The sequence below is a fragment of the Bombyx mandarina genome, chromosome 07 (assembly GCF_030267445.1).
Source record: "Bombyx mandarina strain Sakado chromosome 07, ASM3026744v2".
Classification (NCBI taxonomy): Eukaryota; Metazoa; Arthropoda; class Insecta; order Lepidoptera; family Bombycidae; genus Bombyx; species Bombyx mandarina.
The window spans coordinates 7,539,815-7,565,384 of NC_143214.1; the positions used below are offsets into that span (position 1 = coordinate 7,539,815).

Genomic DNA, 25,570 nt, shown 5'->3' on the forward strand with positions numbered 1-25,570 from the left:
AGCAGAACTATATACAAGAGTCTTAGATGAAACTACTACATGCCTGCAAAATGAACTTTATAATTGCCTAGAGTTGCGAGAAAACTTTAGGGTTGCTTTAGGGACGGCCACTTTCAGTTGATTAAGATTAAAATCTACGACAGGTCAGTAAGTCTAAAAAGTCTGTATAGTATAGTAGTCAGTAACCCTATTATTATTATTGTACGAAAAACGCCTCGCTATATTGTACTATACTGATAATGAAATACCAGCTTCATTTTAAGATTACGTAGCCACTTTTGGTTGAAGGCTTCGTATAGACAATATATGTTCCATTGTATCCCTTATCATAGCTTCATAAATGTCACGTTACTATGTCCTTACTAACATATTTTTAAGAAATCACTGTTATTTATATTAATATTTTAACTGAAATAAATGAATTTAATAATAATCTATACTAATATATAAATCTACTGTGGTTTTTACGGATGTTCCGTTATAACTACTAAGCCATGCATCCGATTGACTTGAAACTTGGTATCCATGTAGAAAATACATGTACTTAATGGATATAATATTTATATGAGTGTTGGACTCCCTAATAATAATGACAATAAATAATAATGTTAATTTTAATTGCCCAGCGAAGCGGGCGAGTACGACTTGTGAATAATAAAAAACTGAAAATACGCTAAAGATAATCGCATATAGGTACATGCGTATTTGAATTACATTCTTTGCTGTCTAAACACAGTTCATAAATCTTCTATTTATACTCTTTTGCCCGTGCAGAGGGGTTCGTCCCTAGGCCGGTCCCGTACCTTCATCAGGAGGTACGACCATCGAATGATTTATTCGCATTGACGTAAAATTAAAATTGAGAACAAGAAATTATTCATAGTGCGTTTTCAGGTGGCTTTTCTGTCGCCATTTGTGTTTGGAATGAAATTTCTTAAAACGAGGTTCGCGGAGAGTACTCAACAGGAGGCAGTGGCCAGGATTTGGCCGTGGCATTGATGACGTCACAGATGACGTCCACGAGGGACACCATGCGCGTCTGCATACAGGAACAATAAAAAAATACGTCAAACTATTCGCTGATTTACAAACGGACAATTTATCGTTTCTAACATGTACTATGAGACTGATTTATTGACTCGGAGGTACATTAATTAGCGGCCTTGACTGTTCGAGCAAGCGTTCTTCTGATGAACAACTTTTTTTGCTCTTTATCTGGATGTTAACTATCTATATATTTAAACGTATACAAGTATGTATGTCAGGCATTCATAAAACAGGGAATCCTAATTTGGGGCGGGACGACCGTGCTTGATTTGTTCCCAGTTATTATTTACTAGCTTTTGCCCGCAACTTCGTCCGCGTGGGATAGTTCACAAATAATGCTTTATTTTAGAAAAAAATTGGTCAGCTTAAAAAACGTTATAGTGAGCCAACCTTAACATATAGACATATGCTGTCACGGACTTTTTTTTAGATCTTTTAAAGGGGAACAATTCTGTCGTACATTATTTTAGCGAAACTTTAATCGTTTCTGTAGCGCACGCTGCGGAAGCTCTCAAAAGGGAAAAAAACTCCGATTTTGAAACATTCTTTATCGGTGCTCCGCTTGTGTTGGTCTTAGCGTTATGTTATATAGTCTATAGCCTTCCTCGATAAATGGGCTATCTAACACTGAAATAATTTTTCAAATCGGACCAGTTGTTCCTGAGATTAACGCGTTCAAACAAACAAACTCTTCAGCTTTATAATATTAGTATAGATTGTTAGTTATTACTATCGCGTATATCACACTACAATACGATAGTATTATTAAGGATTGTTTAGGAAGTTTACTTTTACTGGTTGGCGGTTTCGTTCCGAGTGTTTGCACGCACGCGATCACTTTCGACTTTCAGGTTCGCGTTTCGACCGCCGTGCGTTTCATTTAACTAATGCATTGTTTTTATATACGCTTTTATTAGTTTCAGACGTATGTATGTTTGTAACGGAATGTTTGAACATAATTTTGACCCCCCTTCAAAACGTCGGATTAACTCGAAATTTGGTATATTTATTAAAGACCGATGACAATTCAATATTTAAAAATAAAAAATAAATAAAAATATATTGAAAAAATTGAAATTCATCTAAGAAATGAAAAATAAAAAATATTTTAAAAAAACTAACAAAATACGCTTTTATAGAAATTCCAACTATAAAATAGAAAATAAATTTAAATAAATTTGAATTAAAAATAGTGTAAGAAAAAATGATTTTATTGTAAAAAAAGCGTGGAGTGCATCGTATCAGTAGTTATAAATATTTTATGAACATATTATATGAGTAGAAGAGTTATTTGGATAATGTCCTGAAAAGCACCCAACGCTTTTATACAATAAAATCATTATTTCTTACACTATTTTTAATTCAAATTCATTTAAATTTATTTTCTATTTTTTAGTTAGATTTTCTATAAAAGCGTATTTTGTTAGTTTTTTTAAACTATTATTTATTATTCTAAAAATTAGCATCTCGGATGTATGCCCTTATGTATTTTCTTAGAATTAATTACCTAGTTACCTAGATAAGATTTTGGTTTTCGGCTAACCATTAGACATTGTAATTACGAAAGTTTAAAAATTTTTGCATAATTTTTTCTGTATTGAAAATTAAAATTTGATAATTGAATTTTATTTATTATATTTAAAATGAAACGAAATGCCATACTATTTACAATACTATAACATTCCATAAGACGACGGTAGGAATTTTTATTTATTTTTTAATTCTGTATAAATGTACCCATCATTTCATATTAAATGATGTTCGAAACAGATAGAAATTACAATCTAAAAGATGCCATCCATCATCATTAGTCTTCATCTTAGAAGTAAATTACTGATAATGTAAGACTAAACAAAACAATGTTAATGTTTGTTATTGTTATAATTCATTTGCATATTATTTTCAGAAATACCACATAACTAAAAGATTCACCAAAAATTTAACTTGTTATATTTGTTTGCTTACAATGCGCATTAATCAAGCAATTTGCTTCAGGAAAGTATTTCAACTATGCAGAAAGAAAAAGCGAGGTTAATCGCACTAGTATAATTTTATTTTAGGAAAATAAAACAAAATACACACACAAACTTTTTTCTCTAGATTTTTCTATGCGATCATCGTCCGTCGCGGGGAAATGCATGAACCGTTTAAAATAAGTCAGCTAAAATTAAAAAAAAGTTTTCAAATACATAACACCATAATAAAACTGCAATTTATTCAAAGTTGCAATGTTACTTCATGCGAGCTCTGTTGGGCATTTAACAAGTAACAATCCTTTATAATATCCAGTAAAACAGATCCACAAATACCATATTTAAATAATAAAAACAGTAATATAGATATACAAGCTAATCTTTTGTTTAACGATCACACAATCAACAATGTGTAACAATCAATGTAATCCTCTTTTAAAAGTACACAAAAAAAGTAAATTGTACACTTAATCCCACTTTAAAAGTACACCTAAGCCCACTTTTAAACGTACTAATAGTTTGGTGAAACAAGTTTGACATAGTCCATTTTAAATTAGTTTTTCATTAAACTTATTACCTTAACAGAACTGCACAAGTTCGTTGAAATTCTGTTATTTCCGCACCTAAGTCGACGATATATAATAATATAAATTTTTTAATTGCTAAGATGAGTAGATGAGCTCACGGCTCATGACGTGTTTAACTATAACTAGAGCCCATATACATCAACAACGAATATGCGACCACCCACCTTGAATTTATTCTGTACTAGCTGACCCGGCAGACTTTGTAGTACCTCAATCGATAAATAAAAGACGTAAAGTTTTGTATAAAATAAACTTAAAGCAAACAAAAGGATTCCGTCCGATGGGGGACACATCAAAGGAAAAACAAAATTGTTATTTTTATTTAATTCCGAGCATTTTCATATTTACCTACCTTTTAAACCTTCTCTGGACTTCCACAAATAATTCAAGACCAAAATTACCCAAATGGGTCTAGCCGTTGTCGAGTTTTAGCGAGACTAACGAACAGCAATTCGTTTTTATATATATAGATAGATATTCTACTCATGAACTCTATTACTTATTAGTATTAATAATAATAATCTTTAAGTTTCTGTTATGACAATACTGGTTAATAATGACTGTAATTCCACTTCTCGAATTTTGATTTGTTTATTCACGTAACGCTCTACAAAACACAACATCTGTGTAATGTTTGTGCGAGAGTAATAATGATTTAAGTATTTTCCTCTGAACACTTTTGTTTTTGCCGGCATGTTTTAGAAGCGAAGCGCTCTTTAAACTCGTCAAATTCCCACTTGTCCTTGTTGAATTTAAAATTATACCTCTGCGTGTAACTCGAAATAGGAGATTCAATTCAATTTATAATAAGTGTGCTTAAACCGAATGGTATTCAATTAATTTAAATTATTATATGTATTTATTTAGTGTACATTATAACCATACCCGAGAAATAATGGTTTGTTAGTCGTAAGATAAGATAAGGTAAGATAGCAGCATAAGATTTGCGGTAGGCAGCGGCTCTGCCCCTGGCATTGCTGAAGTCCATGAGTGACGGTAACCACTCCCCATCAGGTGGGCCGTATGCTCGTTGGGGGGCAATAACAAATAATATATACCTAATAATTCGAAAAATCGTATTTGCCTTAAAATCAGTCGCGGTTTTAAGGAAACGCAAAGTGCGTCTCGGAGCTGCCATTTCATCGAAATTATAAGTCATGGCAGCTTCCAGACGCAATAATACAAAAAAAACAAAATGGCCGTGAGCTCGTCTAAGCAATGCAAAGCAATCTAAGCAATAAATAAATAAAGTATTCACAATTTATCAGGTATTTTAAATTGTTTTTTTTTTTTATTATTTAGTATAGGTTGAAATAGTCTAAGGCAAAACTCCTTTTAGTCCCATCCCTTTTGTAACGTCACAAACGTTCTCACATCGTGAAACATCGATACACTGAGGTGTCGGCAAACAAACAACGTAACGGGACTGTGATGGAGCACCGTCATTCCGTCGACTGGTATAGTCGTGTAGTGCCGTACTCAATTGAATCAGATAATGCAAATAGGGCTGTCCCGTCGGAGAGTTTGTCGTCGCTACTCTTGATATTTTACTTAAACAGCAAAGGCAGGGATTCTGTAGATTATGCCACATAATTTTAAATATTAAGTTTAGTTATTATTAGATTTAATTTTATAGATTAATATTACCGGTAGCGGCAGAATAACAGCGATAGTTTCAGCTATCATAAAGCTGACCGCTGCCTTTTTATCTCCACTGTGTTAGTATAATTATATTGTAATATTGTTTAGAATTAGAATTTTCATGTCATATTAATTAATTTTTTTTTGTATTTGTATTGTGGAGTAAATAAATGCAATTATTATTATTATTATATGAAAATAGCTCCGGCCGGGCAACTACATACATACGGGCCATTATTCTATCTCGCGTACTCAATTTTTCAAAGCGCAAGTACACAGCGTTTCTATACTTGTCGAGGATACCAGGGTATTCGATATACCAATTTGTTGGTAGGCATACCGATTTTCAGTTCTTGTCCACGTACCTAGTACAAAATATGTTGGTATGCAATTATACTAACTTTCAATATCGATTATGTGATAAAATGTTATAGTATTTTATCAATTCTAAAAAGCTTGTTAGAAAGTCAACCAAAACTGGTATCCTGCTGTCGAATAACAAAACGGCGGGCCATTGATCACACCACCCCTCTAGAGAGACGGCGCGTCATCTGGTCAGGCCCTCTGACGTTGGGCAGAAACCAGCTTAACGCGCCGGCCACCCCCGACAAACGAGGGACCAGGTTTGAAAGTGAGCACGGAAGGTCCAACGACTGTTCAGAATGAGGCGGAGGTACTTCAACTGCACCCCGACTTCAATACGGAGTTCTCCAACCACGATATGGGCATCGACAGGTGGCATTCTCCAGGGTCTGAAGCCTCATGGCCTCGGATTTACTGCTTAAATTGGAATCAAACGAATTCGACTAACATATTAACTTTCTTAAATAATTAATTTTTAATAAATTTTATGATACAGTTTTTCTATTCCATGCATTACCGACTTTCGTAACGCTGTTTGTATAAATTCCTGCTCTGATTACGATCTTTTAAAGTAGACATTAATTACAGTTTCACGAGAGGCAAATTCATTGAAGAAACATGCAATTATATGCCTTGTTTAATGTTTTTACAAATTTTCCTCATCTAATTAATTTTACGTAACATCTTATTCCGCTGTTTATTTGTGGCACAGAAAATAAATTTACAAGATCATCTGAGAGATTGTTTTCTTATTACAAATTATATATTTGGGGTTTTTGTACTGTACATCAAACATATTTTAGCAGGTAGCTGTAATTTGGTTTTAAATATTTAATTTCAGGGTTGACTTTTTTTAATCGCCCTATTTTTGTTAAGCGCTATTAGACATAAAATATAAAAAAGAAAAGAAGTCTTCTCATCTCCTTTTTACTACATCACAATCACTGTGCTTGAAGTGGTTGTTTTGGACATGTACTATTTAGCCCCCAAATGAGCTACCCACCCACGGGTTCCAATTCCATGACAGATACTTCTCCAAGGCTTAAGAATCTTGGTTTTCCCCTGACATTCCTTATTGATCATGAGCAACGTTAACCACTTAGTACTAAGTAGGCTAAATCATCGGACATTAATTTAAAAGCATATCACGCGTTTAGATATACCTGATAACTTTAAACTATATTAGCTAACAAATAGTCATGCTAGGGTTTCCTTACCCATATTTTAGGCCCACGATTCGATGATACCATATGCTTCTATTGTACAATTACAATGTATGGTTTTGTGTGTGTATGCAATATACACACACAAAACCAAGTTCAAGCCTTATATAGTGAAACAGAGTTTCTGAGCTCCTGCCCAAAGGTAGTCGACAATTTTTTAACATGATATCATGAAAACCGATTGAATTTTTAATTACGATATAAGCCAATTAAAATTGCATTCAGGATACAGTTGCATCATTATTTGCTTCAATTCCAAGTTGCAATCAGCCAATTTTACGTGAAAGTGTTTACGATCAGTCGTGGTATCAATCAGAAGAAACGATCTTACTTTCTTAATAGGTTCCGCGTCAGTTCGCATTAACGACTTTTTCATGTGCTAGACAAACTATTCTTGACAGTAGGTGCAAAAAAAAATGGCAAATCAACAATGGCCTTTTGTTTGTCCTTAGATTCGTACTTGATCCTAGTTTGGTACCAAATGATCGTGTGTGATTTGTTTCTGATTATAAAAAAATTTTTGTATGTACTCGTTTTATGGAGACTTAGCTTTAGTTTCCGAGATACTCTTAGAAATTTTACGTCACTACCACGTTGCAAATAGACAACAAGAAATAACAAATTATTACTTTTTACAAATAGGTCAAACGTGCTCTGAGTTTCAGTGTTGAGTCACATGACAAATTACGATCATCGTTCCACGAGTGCACAAGATGTTGCGAAACCTTCTGAAGGGTTAAAATATTTTCTTTAGTTGTTGTATGTAACGGAACTTTGAACATGTATTTTTTTTATTGCTTAGATGAGTGGACGAACTCACAGCCCACCTGGTGTTAAGTGGTTACTGGAGCCCATAGACATTTACAACGCAAATGCGCCACCCACCTTGAGATATCAGTTCTAAGGTCTCAGTATAGTTACAACGGCTGCCCCACCCTTCAAGCCGAAACGCATTACTTCTTCACGGCAGAAATAGGGAGGTTCGTAGTACCTTCCCGTGCGAACTCCTCATGTGAGTTGTCCTACCACCAGTATTACGCAAATTAAAATTTTGCGGGTTTGATTTTTATTACACGATGTTATTCCTTCACCGTGGAAGCCAATCGTGAACATTTGTTAAGTACATATTTCATTAGAAAAATTGGTAACCGCCTGCGGGATTCGAACACCGGTGCGTTGCTAGATACGAATACGGACGTCTTATCATTTAGGCCATGACGACTTCAAAACGACATACAACCTTTAGGTCAACTCTTATTTTTCATAGCACATTCATAGACGTCATATTACGCCTATGAGCACATTCCATTAAATTGTTTTAATTGTATTCTTTATGCTTTTGTAGATGTGCTTGTAAGTAAGTTCTTCTTGTAAGGACCGATGACAATTCAATAATTTATACAGTTTGATCCGTTATCCTTACTAGGATAATGAGGATTAGCGATTTTTTGTTTTCCTAAGACCCGGAGTGTCTGCGTTTTTTACAATAAAATCTTTTTTAATTCAAACTAAAAATACTATTTTTAATTCAAATTTATTAAAATTTATTTCCTATTTATTGGTTGGATTTTCTATAAAAGCGTTTTTTTTTTTTTTTAACTAAATTATTTATTTTTCCTTTTTTAGTTGAATTTTAATTTTTTTTATATTGTTTTGTTTTCGTAACAATAGAACAAGTAACATTAAGATTGTGTATACAAGATTCAAAATTAGAACCGAAGTGTCAGATTGTTTAAATCCCAATTTTAGGTTGAGTTTTTTTAATATCAGTTTAAATATTCTTTCGTATAGCTGTTCACTGTTAAACATGTCTTTGTTTATTTACTTTACGACGTCACGAATATTATATGATGTTTTATTGTCGACGAAGAGTGTAATATTAAAAAACATATTTTTTTATGTATGTTTTTATGTTTGATTTGTTTTTATGTTTTTATGTTTATGTTTGATAATTTATCGCACACCAAAACGTAATTAGCATTGAAAATTATTCAAGACACCAAGTATAATTTGTAGTATAGACGATCATTATTGTCAGTGATCCCTATAGATACAGCTCACTGAGTTTCTCGCCGCATCTTCTCAGTGGTTTGCGTCTCCAATCGGGTGGTACATTCTGCGAAGCAATGCTCTTGCTAGGGCCAGTGTTAGCAACACTTCCGGTTTGAGCCCCGAGAGCTCACCTACATGCTAGAGTGAAGCCGAAATATTCTCTCAAGGCTATCAGCTTAAGTAGGAAAAAAATACAGCGATCTCTTCCACGCTACCATCTTCATCTGAAGAAGTTTTGAAAAACACACGGCGTGGACGTTGAGGTTTAGGTACTCGTTAAAATAAATTGTGACGTAATGCAAAACGTTAAGGTTGAAATTAAAAAAGTAAACAATAAACACGCTTGATAAACGGTGCCCGTTAAGAAAAAATAATGATCACGAATGCGATAATTTTATTATCAGCTATTCAAAGATATCATTCAAAAGTAAAATAATAATGTAAATCAAATTGGAGGTTATGTAACTACATGAGCGTACTAAGCTCACCAGAAACCATGAGAAGTGGCTATTGCTAGTAAAGCGCATAACAATTGCCCACAGGAATGATACTGACTAATAACCACGACCGCTCTGACAAGAGTGATGCGACCATGGAGTTAATAAGTACCTATAGTAACTCTATGGATGCGACAAAGTAATTCAAGGATGTCATTACCCATCTTCTGGGTTCAGATTCGAACGATTATACTTATTTATACTATTGTCACCCAGGCTAAAAGTATTTAAAGATGTACAAATCACTATTTTGTCTACATAGTTTTATAGTTATACTAGCGGCCCGCTCCGGCTCCGCTCGGGTCTTTAACAAAAATTTCAACGATATTTTACGTTGTTTTAATTTTTTTAAATAAAACAACACTTATTGCTGCATTTTTGTAAATAATAATGTGTTCAACAAAGTCGTAGTACATTATTTTATTCTATCATCAATAGTCTTCGCAGGGCACGCGATGTAAAGAATATTTTAGGTAATTTTTTTACACCTTGCGTTACGTTATTGGAGTTTTAGTAAAGATCCCTAATTTTTTTCAAAAAAGATTATAGCCTATGTCACTCGGGAATAGTGTAGCTTCCAAACAGTGAAATAATTTTTCAAATCGGTTCAGTAGTTTCGGAGCCTATTCAATACAAACAAACAAACAAATCTTACCTCTTTATAATACTACTAGTATAGACTAGTACAGATAAATCTAATAAAACTAGAGGTCCCGCAGTAGTCGAAATTCGACTATAATTAATTGGAATTGTAAGTTTGTACACTATTATGATTGTATTTTATACTTCTATAATCTAAAATTTCGCCAAGACTACACTATAAAAAATATTAACAAAGACAAACAATATTTAATCTATTCTCAATTTGACAACAAACGTCAAGAGCAAAAGTTTGATTATAAATAGTATGCATGCGTGTGTGCGTCAAATACATGGTATGTAGTGTGTGTAATCTTTTCTTTATTAATTTTATGTATCTTTTATGCATTATTTTAAAAAGATATTAGAATTGTGCGCTTCTTCTCTATATTCTCTATAAGTGTGGAAAATTTCATACTCCTCCGTTCGCACAATTTTCGTAAAAAGGGATACAAAGTTTTTGCTTCACGTATTAATATACAGAAGATGGTAATAGAAACAGTTTTCGAAGTCTGGCAAGCGTTCAATTCAGCTGATCATTGACATTTTGGTAATTCAAAATGTCAATGAACTTTTAAAGTGGACACACTTGAGCACACTTCAATGAAACCAAATCCAAGCACATTATCAGATAGGAATATCGAAAGCAGCAAAACATTGGAACTAAAGAACCAACCACGTTTACAAAGATAGCGTCACTTAAACTGAATTTCAATGCGAATAGTCAGCACATTTTCATTTCCAATACAAAAATACAAATGTATTTCTATTGCATCTTAATATGTGAATTTCGTCACGACATCGTTAAGAGTTGGTCACAGTATCTATATATTAATACGTGAAGCAAAAACTTTGTATCCCTTTTTACAAAAATTGCGCGGACGGAGGAGTATGAAATTTTCCACACTTATAGAGAATATAGAGAAGAAGTGCACAATGCTAATATTTTTTTATAATAATGCATAAAAGATACATAAAATCAATAAAGAAAACATTACACACACTACATACCATGTATTTGACGCACACAAGCATGCATCCTATTTATTGTCAAACTTTTGTTCTTGGCGTCTGTTCTCAAATTGAGAATAGATTAAATATTGTTTGTCTTTATTAATATTTTTTTATAGTGTAGCCTTGGTGAAATTTGTGATTATAGAAGTATAAAACACAAGCATAATAGTGTACAAACTTACAATTGCAATTAATTATAGTCGAATTTCGACTACTTCCCGCAGTAGTCGAGTATAGTTAAATCTTAGAAAACGCATTCGCATCTATGCGTAGTATAATTATTTATTATATTTTTTTAATGTTTGCTGTTTCGATCTTTTAAATACTAAGTAAAATAACATACAAAACAAAGTTAAAGAAAAGTTACGCAATATCAACGCAGTGGGCTGCAAATAAGTGAAGGGATATCTTGCAATTTCCGTCTGAGGACATCCTGTATAAGCGAAAGGTTCGAGAATTAACTTTGCAAACAGTCCATAAATACATCACAGATATAATTTGTTACTATCATGGAATAATAGCTTTATGGTCATAAGCTATAGAGCACAAATTTGTTTGATATACAATTTTTCTTTACACGGGCGATGAACCGCTTCGGTTAATTCAATGTAACAAACGGAGTTACTCGTTATTTCCGCAAATCAAAGAGAAGCGAAGAGGAATGTGATCCACTCGAGTAGATAATGGCCGGAAAATTGGGAGACACTTCCCGAAATTAGAATGGTTAAATTGCCTTTATCACTTTTACATTTTGTAGGCATAACTGGCATTGAATTTTCATACTATTTTCATGTTAATCTTAAGTGGAAGTTGTAGAAATACATAATATACTATAATCTTCTATATATATAAAAATGAATTGCTGTTCGTTAGTCTCGCTATAACTCGAGAACGGCTTTTCCGATTTGGCTAATTTTGGTCTTGAATTATTTGTGGAAGTCCATAGAAGGTTTAAAAGGTAATTATATAAAGATAAATACGAAAAGGCTGGGAATTAAATAAAAATAACAATTTTGTTTTTCCTTTGATGTGTCCTCCGTCGGACGGATTCCTTTTGTTTGTTTTAAGATTATTTTATACAAAAGTTTAAGTCTTTTATTTATCGATTGAGGCACTACGAAGTCTGTCGGGTCAGCTAGTATGTACTAAAACCAATATCATAATAAAGTCACGAAAGCTTAATCACGAAAAAAATTGCTGAACTGATTTGGTTGCAATTTCGTACAGACAGTTTATGACCTTGGTATAATACATGTGATATTTTTATCATAGTAAATAACACGAACGGGGTGTGTCGGTCATAATGAATACGACCGTCTGGTTCGTGATTTTATATATCAATGGATCAACGAATGAACTGGTAGCTTATGGACCAGAGTGTGCAATACATGCAACTAATTATTCCGAAAAAATATAACAAGTTTTATTCTTTCTGAATTACTGGTGGTAGGACCTCTTGTGACTGGTGGTAGGACCCCTTGTGAGTCCGCGCGGGTAGGTACCACCACTCTGCCTATTTCTGCCGTGAAGCGTGAATGCGTTTCGGTTTGAAGGGTAGGGCAGCCGTTGTAACTATACTTGAGACCTTAGAGTTTATATCTCAAGGTGGGTGGCGCATTTACGTTGTAGATGTCTATGTGCTCCAATAACCATGTAACACTAAGTGTGCTATGAGCTTGTCCATCCATATAAGCAATAAATAAAGAAAAAATGCTAATTTAATGCGGTTGATAGGGCAAGGCACGTTCGGTACTCAACAATCGTGAAAAACTTTTTTTCCCTACCTACTAAGTGGTAGCCTAGGGGTTATTTATTCCAGTTCTACAAGGACGTGTGTGAAAAATGTCAATTGAACATGCTATCAAAAAATAAGCGTAGGTTTTTAATATATATATGTATATTTTTAAGAAAGTAGTACGTCTATTGAGCAATTAAATTATGTATGAATTCGGTGGTGCTCGACGGAAATTCATTATACGTTAAATAGCTTGAAGTTGTAACGTCCGCTCTAAGTAAATTCATACATGCTTGAAGTTGCACGTTTACCTAGTTTTACCATTTTTGATAGCTAGCGATGTAACTCGTTTTTCTTTCCGTTGCCAATTCGCTGTTTATTCAATGTTCAACCGTAAAACATTTATCCACATACTGCGTTGTTGGAACTCTAACAAAAACAATTTTCTTCAAAAACAAGATTTATGTTACGATTTCTCGAGAAGTTTCATAAAACCGAAATCCAAAAAAGCAATTTTGTAAAATAGCGCCTTATAAGTTTAATTTGCTTTTCGAGTTTTAATAATAAACGCTTTAATAATAAGCATTAACATGCTATAAGCATAAGCATGCTATAAGTATAAGCTTGCTATAAGCATAAATTTGCTATAAGCATAAGCAGGCATAAGTTAATTTGTATTGTAATATTAATAACACTGAAGTCGTAAGAGTGATAATATTAATCAGTGGTTACTAATGAAATTTCGTTTTGTTACAGCTATCGCTCTATGCGCCGTTAACGCTGCTGATATGGAAGATAAAGACAAAGAAAAGAGGCAGACTAATGATGAACGCGTACCTACACATTTCATTTATAGGAATCCCAGAAAACAGGTAAATTGCTTTATATAGTTTAAAAACGAAAAACAAACTACGCTCTTTAACAGCCACCTGAACTAACAATTGTTATCATCTTTCCTGGGTGATTTTAGGTACCACAAGCACCGGTCACCGTCCTCGTCAAACTCGTCGCTTGCGACGAAGGGCTCGACGAGCGAATTAACCCATAGACACAGCCCGCTCAGTTTCTCGCCGGATCTTCTCAGTGGGTCGCGTTTCCGATCCGGTGGTAGATTCTACGAAGCACTGTTCTTGCTAGGGCCAGTGTTAGCAACACTCCGATTTGAGTGAGCTCACCTACACTTTAGGGCGACGCTGAAATAGCCTCTCAAGGCTATCAGCATAGGTAGGAAAAAAAAACTTTCCTCTGATGATATTAAAGCGAAGCTATGCAAATTTTTTAATAATTCAGACGTCTCGAAATCGATGCAAATGACGCTAAAAGGTTCATTCATTACATGCAAACAAGCATCTTTAAATCTCGAACTTATGAAAGCGTGTTCAAATAGCACACAAGGGAAAATTAACCACAGTGCCGGAACTCATATAACATGTTATATTTCCAAAGATCATTTCCTTCTTGATAGTTCCTTTGCGAAATCTAATTATAAGTAGAAAAGAATAAGCCTAAACGCATATTATAAGCATGCGGCGTTTAAGACCGCACCTTTTTATGATGCGTAAGCCGGGACGCACTAGAGGTGGGAAAAAGAAGGCATCTTTTTACGGGCGAAAATTTAAAACGGACAAAAAAATATAATGTATATAATTATTAACTAATATAATAACTTAGAATTGTTTATGCCGTTACACAATGAAACTCCTATTGTTTCAACTGTGATGTTAATTACATAAAGCACGATTTTACGGTGAAATAAAGAAGGGACTCTATATAGATTCCCTCAAGCATATACGGATGGGTCCACAGTCCACAGGTCCCGCTTATTTTGCCGCTATACATTATGAATTGAAGTATGGGACCACTATTATACAAAGTAGCTAAGACTTCGATCTCAGGTCTGCGAGAGGCGTTCACGTTTTGACGACCCTAAACTTGAAATCCCGTGATTCACGTATTCTAAGTATAATAAAAGCAATATATGTAAATAAATACATTTTATCAGAGACTTTGAAGATTTTCTTCCGCTTCACTGGCTTCGGGCTTCACTGGACTGATAGGCAAGTTATTTTTCCAATCTCAGAAACGCGGATATGACTTAAATATTTACAATCAATAGTTAAATAATATCAATAGTTTTATCGCTGTAGTAAAATGTTCAGAATAAAAATAATTATTTTTAATACGCTTTTATTAGTTTCAAACGTATGTATGTTAGTATGTAACGGAATCTTTGAACATGATTTTGACCCCCTTCAAAACATCGGATTTACTCGAAATTTGGCATACTTATTAAGGACCGATGACAATTAAATATTAAAAAAATATATTGAAAACATGGAAATTTTACTGAAAAATTAAAAATAAATAATAGTTTAAAAAAAGGAAAAAAAATACGCTTTTATAGAAAATCTAATTAAAAAATAGAAAATAAATTTTAATAAATTTGAATTAGAAATAGTGTAAGAAAAAATTATTTTATTGTAAAAAAAGTGTGGGGTGCTTGGTATCAGTAGTTATAAATATTTTATGAACAGATATGAGTAGAATGGTTATTTTGATAGTATCTTGAAAAGCACCCCATATTATTTTTTAGGTTGACTTGGAGCGTGCTTGGAACTAAGACGTGTTTTATTTTTTAAATTTGTTATCCTTTATTTATTATAGGATTAACTTGGGTCTCGAATAAATTAGAACCGTTATAGATTCTATTTATGCGGTGTGGTTTGGCACACATACCCGTTTAGAGCGCTGGCATGCCAAGTTCCCTTAGCTCAACTAGCCGAATTCCCGGAAATGTTTTAAATTGATGAAATGGTTGCACAAATTGATTGGTTTCGCGTGTTTTTATTGAAGAGACAAGCGGCCCGCTCCGGCTCCGCTCGGCTCTTTAACAAAAATTTCAACGATATTTGACGTTGTTTTATTTTTTTAAATAAAAGAACACTTATTGCGGCATAACTATAATAGTTAGACATATGTTGTCTGTTATCACGTGTTGTTACGCGATGTAAAGAATATTTTAGGTAATTTTGTTACACCTTGGGTTACATTATTGCAGTTTTAGTAAGGATCCCTAATTTTTATAGCCTATGTCACTCGGGAATAGTGTAGCTTCAAAACAGTGAAAGAATTTTTCAAATCGGTTCAGTAGTTTCGGAGCCTATTCAATACAAACAAACAAATCTTTCCTTTTTATAATATTAGTATAGATATCGATTTCGTGCTACCGCGTCGGTAGTTACGGTTCCATGTTTAAATAAATGTAAAACATTGTTGTTGTGTTTAATCGTGTATAATAACTATGAATTACAATTTGTCTATTCATTCACATTTAAAATCACGAATGAATGGTAAACTTGAATGAATGCGGGTATAAAACTTAGAAAATTAATGCATTTGTTTAAAAGTGACTTCAATGACAACAAAAAATGATTAAATACAGTAAATTGAGCAAAACTGTTTCTAAATATAGTCACACTCTAGGAACTTTACCGTAAAAATACTAAATCAAACCTAAATGTCTGGAATGTAACCTAATGAAATTGTCCTAAGCCCTAGATCACCCTTTCACTTGTATGCGGTAGATTTTGTAATAATTTGTCCGGTTCTGAGCGATCACCATTCTAAACTGCCTGTTCTGAATTAAAATGGAATGAATATTTTGAAATTCAAAGGCCGTTTTACTTGTTGAATATTATACATAAGTTCGATAATCGGTATATGATAGGTTGTAATTCGCCAATATGACGTCAGTGGCTTGTTACATATCAATTACTATGTCATAATTTCCCAAAAATAAATCACGTATTTTATTTTGAAACTAAGACTGCTAATTAAAATGGATTTCTTACAACATTGTCACGGTATTTTACTCGTAAATGCGTATATAATAGCTATGTTATTTCTTAACTGCTGAGTCCAAACAAGCGGTTCGGAAATTGCCCACAAAGGCATTACAGTGCAACTGTAATAACATGGTATACAGCTATGAATTCTTGTGTATTGTGAAACAGTGAATATGTCATAGTTACAATAAGTAACTCGAAGAGGCTTCGCAAAAGTTTGGAAATTATAATTAGATTTCGAATCTAAGTTATTTGAGAAATAAAGCATATTCATTTATTTTGTCGACAGTTTCTATAAGTAGTATGGTGAAAATGTTTCCGTAACATCTTAAATTCGACTGATAATACTAAAATAAGTAAGCTATAATTTTTTTTTAAATTCAATTTTTTTTTATTACTGGCAAACAATGATGACATTTTTTCTGATATGTTTGAGTCTTGAGACATTTCAAGCTTAGACCTCATGTCTTAAGGTCGGTTATGGCATTCAAGATGTCTATGAGGTCCGGTTACTATATTACAGCAGCTGGGCCGGGAACTGTTTCACTCGTCTTGCAATAAAAATACCGAATTGATTTTATGATACCCAATATTTTGTTTGTTGATAATTTAAGATAATAGTTACCTTTTTACAAACAAAACGAATTTTTTCTTCATAGTGTTTTTTTCTCTTTTTATTGCCCGTGTAGGCAGACGAGCATACGGCCCACCTGATGGTAAGTGGTTACCGTCGCCCATGGACGTCAGCAATGCCAGGGGCAGAGCCAAACCGCGACCTACCGCTGCCGCTGTTTCCAATATACGAACTGAACTTTTGCAATATAAATTTGATTGGAATTAATAGATCCATTAAGGTTTGGCTGTACCTCTACATTGCTAACGTTATTACAAGTCGTCATTACGTAATTACATCCATGGTTTTCATTTCACGTAATCCATCGGATAAAACGTAGGAAACCAACTCAGAATGCTGTTTGTATAAGTAATTGAAGCAATCTTTTTAGTAACAAAATAACAAACTATGTTAGTAAGGATATGCATTTTTAAATCAAAATCTTGGCATCTTTAAATTGTGAGATGAAGGAAGCAATCTGATTATGAAGGTAACATATTTTTTCCCTGCCTATTCACAGGTAGCCTAGGGTACTATTTCATATATTGAAGGTGACATATTTATCTTATCTACCTATACTTAAAAATCTTTCTCAATTGAAAAGGCCTAAAACATTGTACCTACAATTATTGTTTTGTGAACTGCGACATACAATTCTAATAGAAACATTCAATTATAATTACCAGAAGCCAGTGAAATAGTCAACATTCTAGAGATAATTTTATTCGTTGAATGGACTCTTGTGTGACGTACAAAATATTTGCAGTAAAATTGTACAAAACTTGAACTTAATCTTTTTATTTTTAATTGCTTAGATGGGTGGACGAGCTCACCACCCTCCTGGTATTAAGTGGTTACTGGAGCCCATAGACATCTACAACGTAGACGCGCCACCCATCTTGAGATACAAGTTCTAAAGTCTCAGTATAGTTACAACGGTTGCCCCACCCTTCAAACCGAAACGCATTACTGCTTCACGACAGAAATAGGCAGGGCGGTGGTACCTAACCGCGCGGACTCACAAGAGATCCTACCACCAGTAATCACGCAAATTATAATTTTGCGGGTTTGATTTTTATTACACGATGTTATTCCTTCACCGTGGAATCGAATTTACGACGCGCGAAAGCTTAGCACACGAACAATAATAAATGTTCATTCATTTTCTTAAAGATCAAGATGCTGCAAATCATTTCACAGTCCCAATTCGATCGACAATACATTGCAACATACATAATTGGTCTTTTGTAAATTTATAGAATGAGATGGATTTAAAATGAAAAAGTAATGGATGTGCTTTCACTTACATTATATTCGTAAATAACTTATCTTAGCGCGTTATCTATCTATAAAATGTTTGTATATATGTTTGTTCTCAATGCGTTCCTTAACAATTCATCTCATTGTGATAAAACTTAGCACTGTTGTTTCTGACTTTTGACTCTGCAGGAATACTTATACTTATATGTTACTATTAATGTGGCATGGATGACTGATTTAATTCAATTAACGAAATAGTACCTTATCTGGTTCTCGCGAATCATATAAATAACTAAAACTATTGTCACGGCTTAGTTACGGTTTACTGGTGGTAGGACCTCTTGTGGGTCCGCGCGGGTAGGTACTACCACCCTGCCTTTTTCTGCCATGAAGCAGTAATGCGTTTCGGTTTGAAGGGCGGGGCAGCCGTTGTAACTATACTTGAGACCTTAGAACTTATATCTCAAGATGGGTGGCGCATTTACGTTGTGGATGTCTATGGGCCCCAGTAACCACTTAACACCAGGTGGGCTGTGAGCTCGTCCACCCATTTAAGCAATAAAAAAAAATAAAAAAAATCGCGTTTTTTATTACAATAATAGTAAGTATTTCTGAAGTTTCTGAAGTTTCGAATCATTCACAATTTCGTGGTCACGACCAAATGACTAAGGTGGTATCCATTGAAATCTGAATATTCTCCTTAAATATGTACATAGGATATAATTTTACAGTAACAAATGCAAGATTAAACAGTAAAAGCGGTTTCAAGTTGCGACAGTCATTGCGGGGCAGGTTTAATATAATTGGTACTGGTCAAGTTTAGCTTATGCTCAGAGAGTTGAAACAGTTCGGTATGAAGGAATGTAGAGACATTCCTTCATACCGAACTGTTTCAACTCTACCTACGAACCTACGTTCGCCTGATCACGAGGCGTGCTAAGCCACGAGTTTTGAGCAATTTACGAGTTACTAGAGTGTGAAACCGGTTCATCTGCTGTAATTTGCAATTTGAAAAACTTCGGTAATCGTGAAAATTATTATTCGTTCGAAATACAATCTTCCATCATTAATCTAGTGTTTGGTGACCCTGAGTACGGATTCTAGGTTAGATTCCCCGTCGGAATTCGTATCTTTGTTTTTTTCGAGTCGTATACATAATTAATATTATTTTTATTAGAAACTAGCTGACCCAGCAGACTTCGTAGTGCCTCAATCGATAAATAAAAGACCTAAATTTTTGTATAAAATAAATATAAAACAAACAAAAGGAATCTGTGCGACGGGGGACACATCAAAGGAAAAATAAAATTTTCATCTTTATCTACCTTTTAAACCTTCTCTGGACTTCCACAAATAATTCAAGACCAAAATTAGCCAAATCGGTTCAGCCGTTCTCCAGTTTTAGTAAGACTAACGAACAGCGATTCATTTTTATTTATATATATTTATTTTTACTAGATGAATATCTACCTAAATAACCTACGACTGGAACATTATGAACAATAAGGCCAATCTTACGTGTTGAAAACCTAATTGTTCGCCATTGTTTTTATAATTATAGCTCATGTAATCAAAAATAATTTTGATTTTTTTCCATCGACCGATTGTTAATGTGTGTGTGTTAATGTGTACTTTTGTATGTAGTTTCCTTATAATCTGCATATAAATATGTGCGTTTCGATTTTTTTTTATAATAACACCACTTTCACAACAATCTACCTCTAATTATATTACAATTAGTCTTCAATCATATTACGAAATGTTCTCCAACTACTAGTTTAAAACGGTAAGGTTTGTTTTGCGAAAGTGTTATAGTGAAATTATAGGCTATTCTGTTGTATTTGTATTACTTTTCATTGTTAGTTTGGTTTTTTTTTTTGTATTTTGTTCAAATACAAATTCAAATTCAAATTAAAAATCATTTATTTCAACTTAGATGTCAGTATGACACACTTTTTGAATGTCAAAATATAAATAACAATGTTAACTCTACCACCGGTTCCAAAAAAAGCCACAGTCCTGAGAAGAACCGGCGAAACAAACTCAGCGTGCTTTTTTTGTTTGTTTTTTCTCAATTTTTTTTTTAAAATAAATAAAATTATTTACAATAAAAAAAAACTAATAATAATAATGAAAATGAAAAGGCTAGGAGCGAACGCCTCATTTCCACGTGGTACCATCTATTCATTTTGAAATGTACCTATAGCCACTTCAGCTTATTAAGTTTTGAGACAAAGTGCTTAAGTTACAAAAAGGCAATTCTATTCCATGTCAGCGAATATTAAGATCAGTCGATATTTTGAGGTATAAAGTATTTGATTCACTTCTTTGATTAGTAATTAATTCGATGATATAATGCTTTTAATCTTGTATCTTACGGCTACTGTATAAATTAGCTAATTAATGTATTTACCCATAATATGTAACACTGCACAATCATAGCTGTGTTAGATTAGATGTAGGATTTTCCAAGGTCTGGAAAATAAAATTTAACAAAACATACTCGCTCATGATCTATTTATTTATTTTTTACTACATTACATTACAAATATTTGATGCATATTTACTGGTGGTAGGACCTCTTGTGAGTCCGCACGGGTACGTACCACCACCCCGCCTGTTTCTGTCGTGAAGCAGTAATGCGTTTCGGGTTGAAGGATGGGGCAGCCGTTGTAACTATACTGAGACCTTAGAACTTATATCTCAAGGTGGGTGGCGCATTTACGTTGTAGATTTCTATGAGCTCAGTAACCACTCAACACCAGGTGGGCTGTGAGCTCGTCCATCCATCAAAGCACAAATAAAAAAATTAAAAATATATCGAGCAGTCGAAATTGCAATTATTTATTATTAAATTTATGTAAATTTCATGAGATTTTTTATGAAATAAATAAATTTACAGTTTTGGCAAAAAAAATCCACATAATTTATACAATATTTTTGTAAATACATTTTTCAAAAGCTTCGTGTTTTTTTCAGGAACAAGTCGCCCCAGTTGAAGAGCCCCAACAAGACGAAGACAAAGCGCCCATTAGGTAATTAAAAATCCACAAAGTACTCATTACTTAGTGGGACTTATACAGCTAGTAACACAATTCAATTCAATGAAGTTAAGATAATTAAATGACAGGCGCGTGTAGTGTAGGACGCCCTCCTGCTAGATGGAGCGACGACCTGCGCAGGGCAGCTGGCAGTAACTGGATGCGTAGAACCGAAGATCGGGTTCAGTGGCGAGCTTTGTCCTATGTCCAGCAGTGGACTGCCGCAGGCTGATGATGATGATGATGCGTGCGTGACCCATCACATTTTCACTTGGCTTGACATCACTTTGCATAATATGACTATGTATATGATATATGATCGGAGTAACAATTTACTGGTGGTAGGACCTCTTGTGAGTTCGCATGGGTACCACTACCCTGCCTATTTCTGCCGTGAAGCAGTAATGCGTTTCGGTTTGAAGGGTGGAGCAGCCGTTGTAACTATACCGAGATCTTAGTACTCATATCTCAGGGTGGGTGCCAGTATTTACGTTGTAGATGTCTATGGGCTCCTGTAACCACTTAACATCGGGTGTTCTGTGAGCTCGTATGAAATTTTAATACCAATCGTTATCACTCTTCATTCTGTCCACTGTGGTGGTGATCACGTAAACGACACTATGTTTTTTCATTACGCGAGTAATTTTAAATCAAATTCGTACTTACTTAAAAAGATAACTTTATTCTAAGAATCCAGTCATTATGACCACACTTTTTTTTTAATTTTTTTTAGTCCTTAGATGAGTAGACGAAATTACAGTCCACCTGGTGTTAAGTGGTTACTGGAGCCCACAGACATCCACAACGTAAATGCGGCACCCATCTTGAGATATAAGTTTTAAGGTCTCAAGTATAGTTACAACGGCTGCCCCACCCTTCAAGCCGAAACGCATTACGGCTTCACGGCAGAAATAAGCAGGGGGGTGGTACCCACTCGTGCGGACTCACAAGAGGTCCTACCACCTGTAAAAAACACAATAGCGATACGTAGTGTTTTGCTTCATTTTTACCGCATCCATTCATTTCATTCATATTTATCCAGCAGAGCGGACGAGTATCGACCCGGGCAAGTGTTTTCACTTAACGCTCAGGAACTTCTAGACCTCCAGCCAGAAAGGAAAGCACCTCTTCCAAGTAATCAATTACTTCAGCAACTGTACTCGAATCCGCAACAAGATGACAAACAAAATTTGCAACAGCTCTATTACCTGGAACCTCAAGCGAGACAAGTTAGTATTTAGAATTGTAATTTTTGCCTTATTTCTATTTTGGATGCCTTATATACCTTAGTGCGTTTTTTTGTATTTACTTCAGAAAAAAATAATCTGAATATGTAGTTTTGAATTTACTTTTCAAATTCAAATGAGAGCATTTGAATTTGATGCAAAGTATGACCACAAAAAACTAAGCACTTACCAAACAAAGCCTTAAATAAGTCAATGGTTCTTGTGGAAGGTTATGTTTGTTAACATCAACATTGGTTTAACCGATTTCTATTTTATTTCATTTCCGTAATATATGTAAATCTTCCAAATCTCGGGCCAAAAATTTCATTTGCTTCACTTCTGGTTAATGTATTTAAGAAAGGTCGGAATTAAGAATTTAATCATTTTCAGGTTCCCCAACTCCAGCCGTCGCATGCAGTGATCGCGCGTCCAAGCTACTCTTCGAATGGTGGTGAGGCCTCAGTAGGAGCCGCACTTGCAGTCAGTGATAACGGTGCTAACTCAGCGAATACGTTTAACCATGAACTACTAGCCTTATTGGGCCAAGCGCCCATCAGACCCGAAGAATCACATCAGCAAACTTATTCCCAACAAGTCCAATCGCAACAATCATCCACTCTCGAAAGTATCGCACCTCAATATCAACAGGTCAGTATTTAATGTAAATAGATTGTAAATCGAGTCCTCTTACATCCAGAATCAGGAAGAAAGAGGTATTTTTAATGCACATTGAACACAATACTAAAAACCATAAAAGCCAACATAGAAACTAAAATCTAAGTTATCTTCGTCAGTAATGGAACATTTTTATTTAAATAAAGATAAATAAAACAGAAAATTCTATATCCGTTTTATAAAAGTATTTTATTAAATTTTGTTTTTTTTTCTTAAACTTAGGTCGACAGATATATCCTTAAATCAAACAAAAAATCAACGAAACCCCGTTCGAAAGTTGCAATCGCGCCTCCTCAAGCGTCTGCTGCTCCTCAACAATATTTGATCGAAACTACTAACGTTCAACAGCAGCAACAACAGCATCAGCACCTCCAACAACAACAACCTCAGTACCGTCCTGCACTTCCCCAGCAACGGATAGCACAAGTCTTACGTTATGTGTCTACGCCACAGCCACCCACACAATTAGTTCATCAAGGACAACCACAATCATTCCAACAGACCCTGTACGAACGGCCTGAGTCTCAGGGTCTCAAGGTGGTCGCTCCACCTAAGCTGCAGTCCCTACAGCAATCAAGACCCCAGTATAACTACAGAATTATTCCACAGTATCAACAAGAAGCTACGCCCAAACAATACAGAATTGTCGAAGCGCCAAGAACACAGCAATTAAGACCAGAACAAAGACTGCAATCTCTAAGCATCGAAAGACCCGTTTCTTATTTGAAACGCTACCCTGAACCCGAAAAGTTTCGTTCTGTCAAGATTTACGACCCAGTCGGTGAAGGTTTGCCCCAGCCCACCCAAGTCTATAGTGAACAATATTTGCTTCGCCCGGTGTATACACAAAATGAACAGCGTCCCAGGTATGAACAGCCGTCTCAAATATCCCCTAAATCGGAACAAGCACGTGTAGCTGAACAATCAAAACCACTTTCCACTATTTTTGTAAGTAAAAATTTGGCGCCGCGAAAATTAGCCAGACCACAACCAATGCATAGTGAACAAAACGTTCAAATTGAATCGGAACAGCCATTGAGACTTGAGCAGTTTGCAAGCAATGAGCGTATTAACATTGAACAGCACGGGCGAGGCTTGGACGAACGGCGGTCTCAGCTGCCTCCCCCTAAAAACAACAAGGCGTACACTCCTGAAGAATTTGCTGCGTTAGTTGCCGCTGGATATGCAGTAACTCCGATTCCGGTAAGCTCTTTCAATCTTGACGTGGCTCAGTCGAGGTCGCTGGTGGAAGCTATAACGCCACAGCCAACGATAGCGATGCAACAGAAACGACGGCCTGCCAGCAGACGTCACCAATACCTGCCTTTAAGAGGAGACGATGCGCCTTGAATGATCAACTGCCCTGTAGTTAGATTAAGACTTTAGTTCAATAAATTACCAGTGATACTTAAAGCGTTCTTTCTTTTAATAACCAAAATATATCGAAAGCTATAAAATGAAATTGCTAACTCTGATTCCTCTTTTTTATTCTACCTAAGCTGATGGTCTAGAGAGACCATATCAGTGTAACCTTAACTGGTAGGTGAACTTATGGGGCTCAAACCTGACGACGTTGCTAACACCAACCCTAGCAAGAGCCGTGCTTCGCAGAATTTACCACCGGATCGGAAACGCGACCCACTGAGAAGATCCGGCTAGAAACTCAGTGGACTGTGTCTGTGGGTTAATTTACTCGCCGAGCCTTTCATCGCAAGCGACGGGTTCGACGAGACCGATGACCGGGGATTCCTCATTAATTCCCCTCCTCTATACGACGCAACTTCACATTTTTAAACACACGTCTATACAGAATACAAACACACGACTGATATTCATTTAATATATCTTAAAATATCAATTCGAAATAACACAAAAGGTTCATAGAATGTGATCATCTTAAACGCTTTGATAATTTTTAATCCGGGGTCCCTCGGGGCGTTCATTCAAAAGCGTCGTCATAATGGATCTTTTTATGTCCTCGTTTCGTGTATTGGTTCTCTCTTATATATTTTTCTTTGGCATTTTTTTTTCAATAGAGCTATTCGTTTAGGCGATGAATCTCATTTTTACTTGGCAGTCTTTGTTGGTTTCAATCACATTTTTTGTTAATTTTCTTCTAAAAACTTTCGTAATAATATT

The 25,570-nt window shown here is 34.9% G+C and overlaps 1 protein-coding gene across 2 annotated transcripts in view; it reads left to right on the top strand.

The window, feature by feature from the left end:
• Positions 1-24,844, top strand: part of LOC114249514 (uncharacterized) — a 60,747-nt gene extending 35,903 nt beyond the window's left edge. The window contains exons 2-6 of one of the 2 annotated variants that reach the window (XM_028183118.2): positions 13,528-13,643; positions 21,469-21,524; positions 22,573-22,759; positions 23,147-23,404; positions 23,654-24,844. In XM_028183118.2, the coding sequence (XP_028038919.2) occupies positions 13,528-13,643; positions 21,469-21,524; positions 22,573-22,759; positions 23,147-23,404; positions 23,654-24,781 (1,745 nt within the window). In that variant the 3' untranslated portion in view covers positions 24,782-24,844. The remainder of the gene's footprint in view (positions 1-13,527; positions 13,644-21,468; positions 21,525-22,572; positions 22,760-23,146; positions 23,405-23,653) is intronic. The other variant, XM_028183119.2, reaches the window with a different exon arrangement.
• The last annotated feature ends 726 nt before the right edge of the window (positions 24,845-25,570 follow it).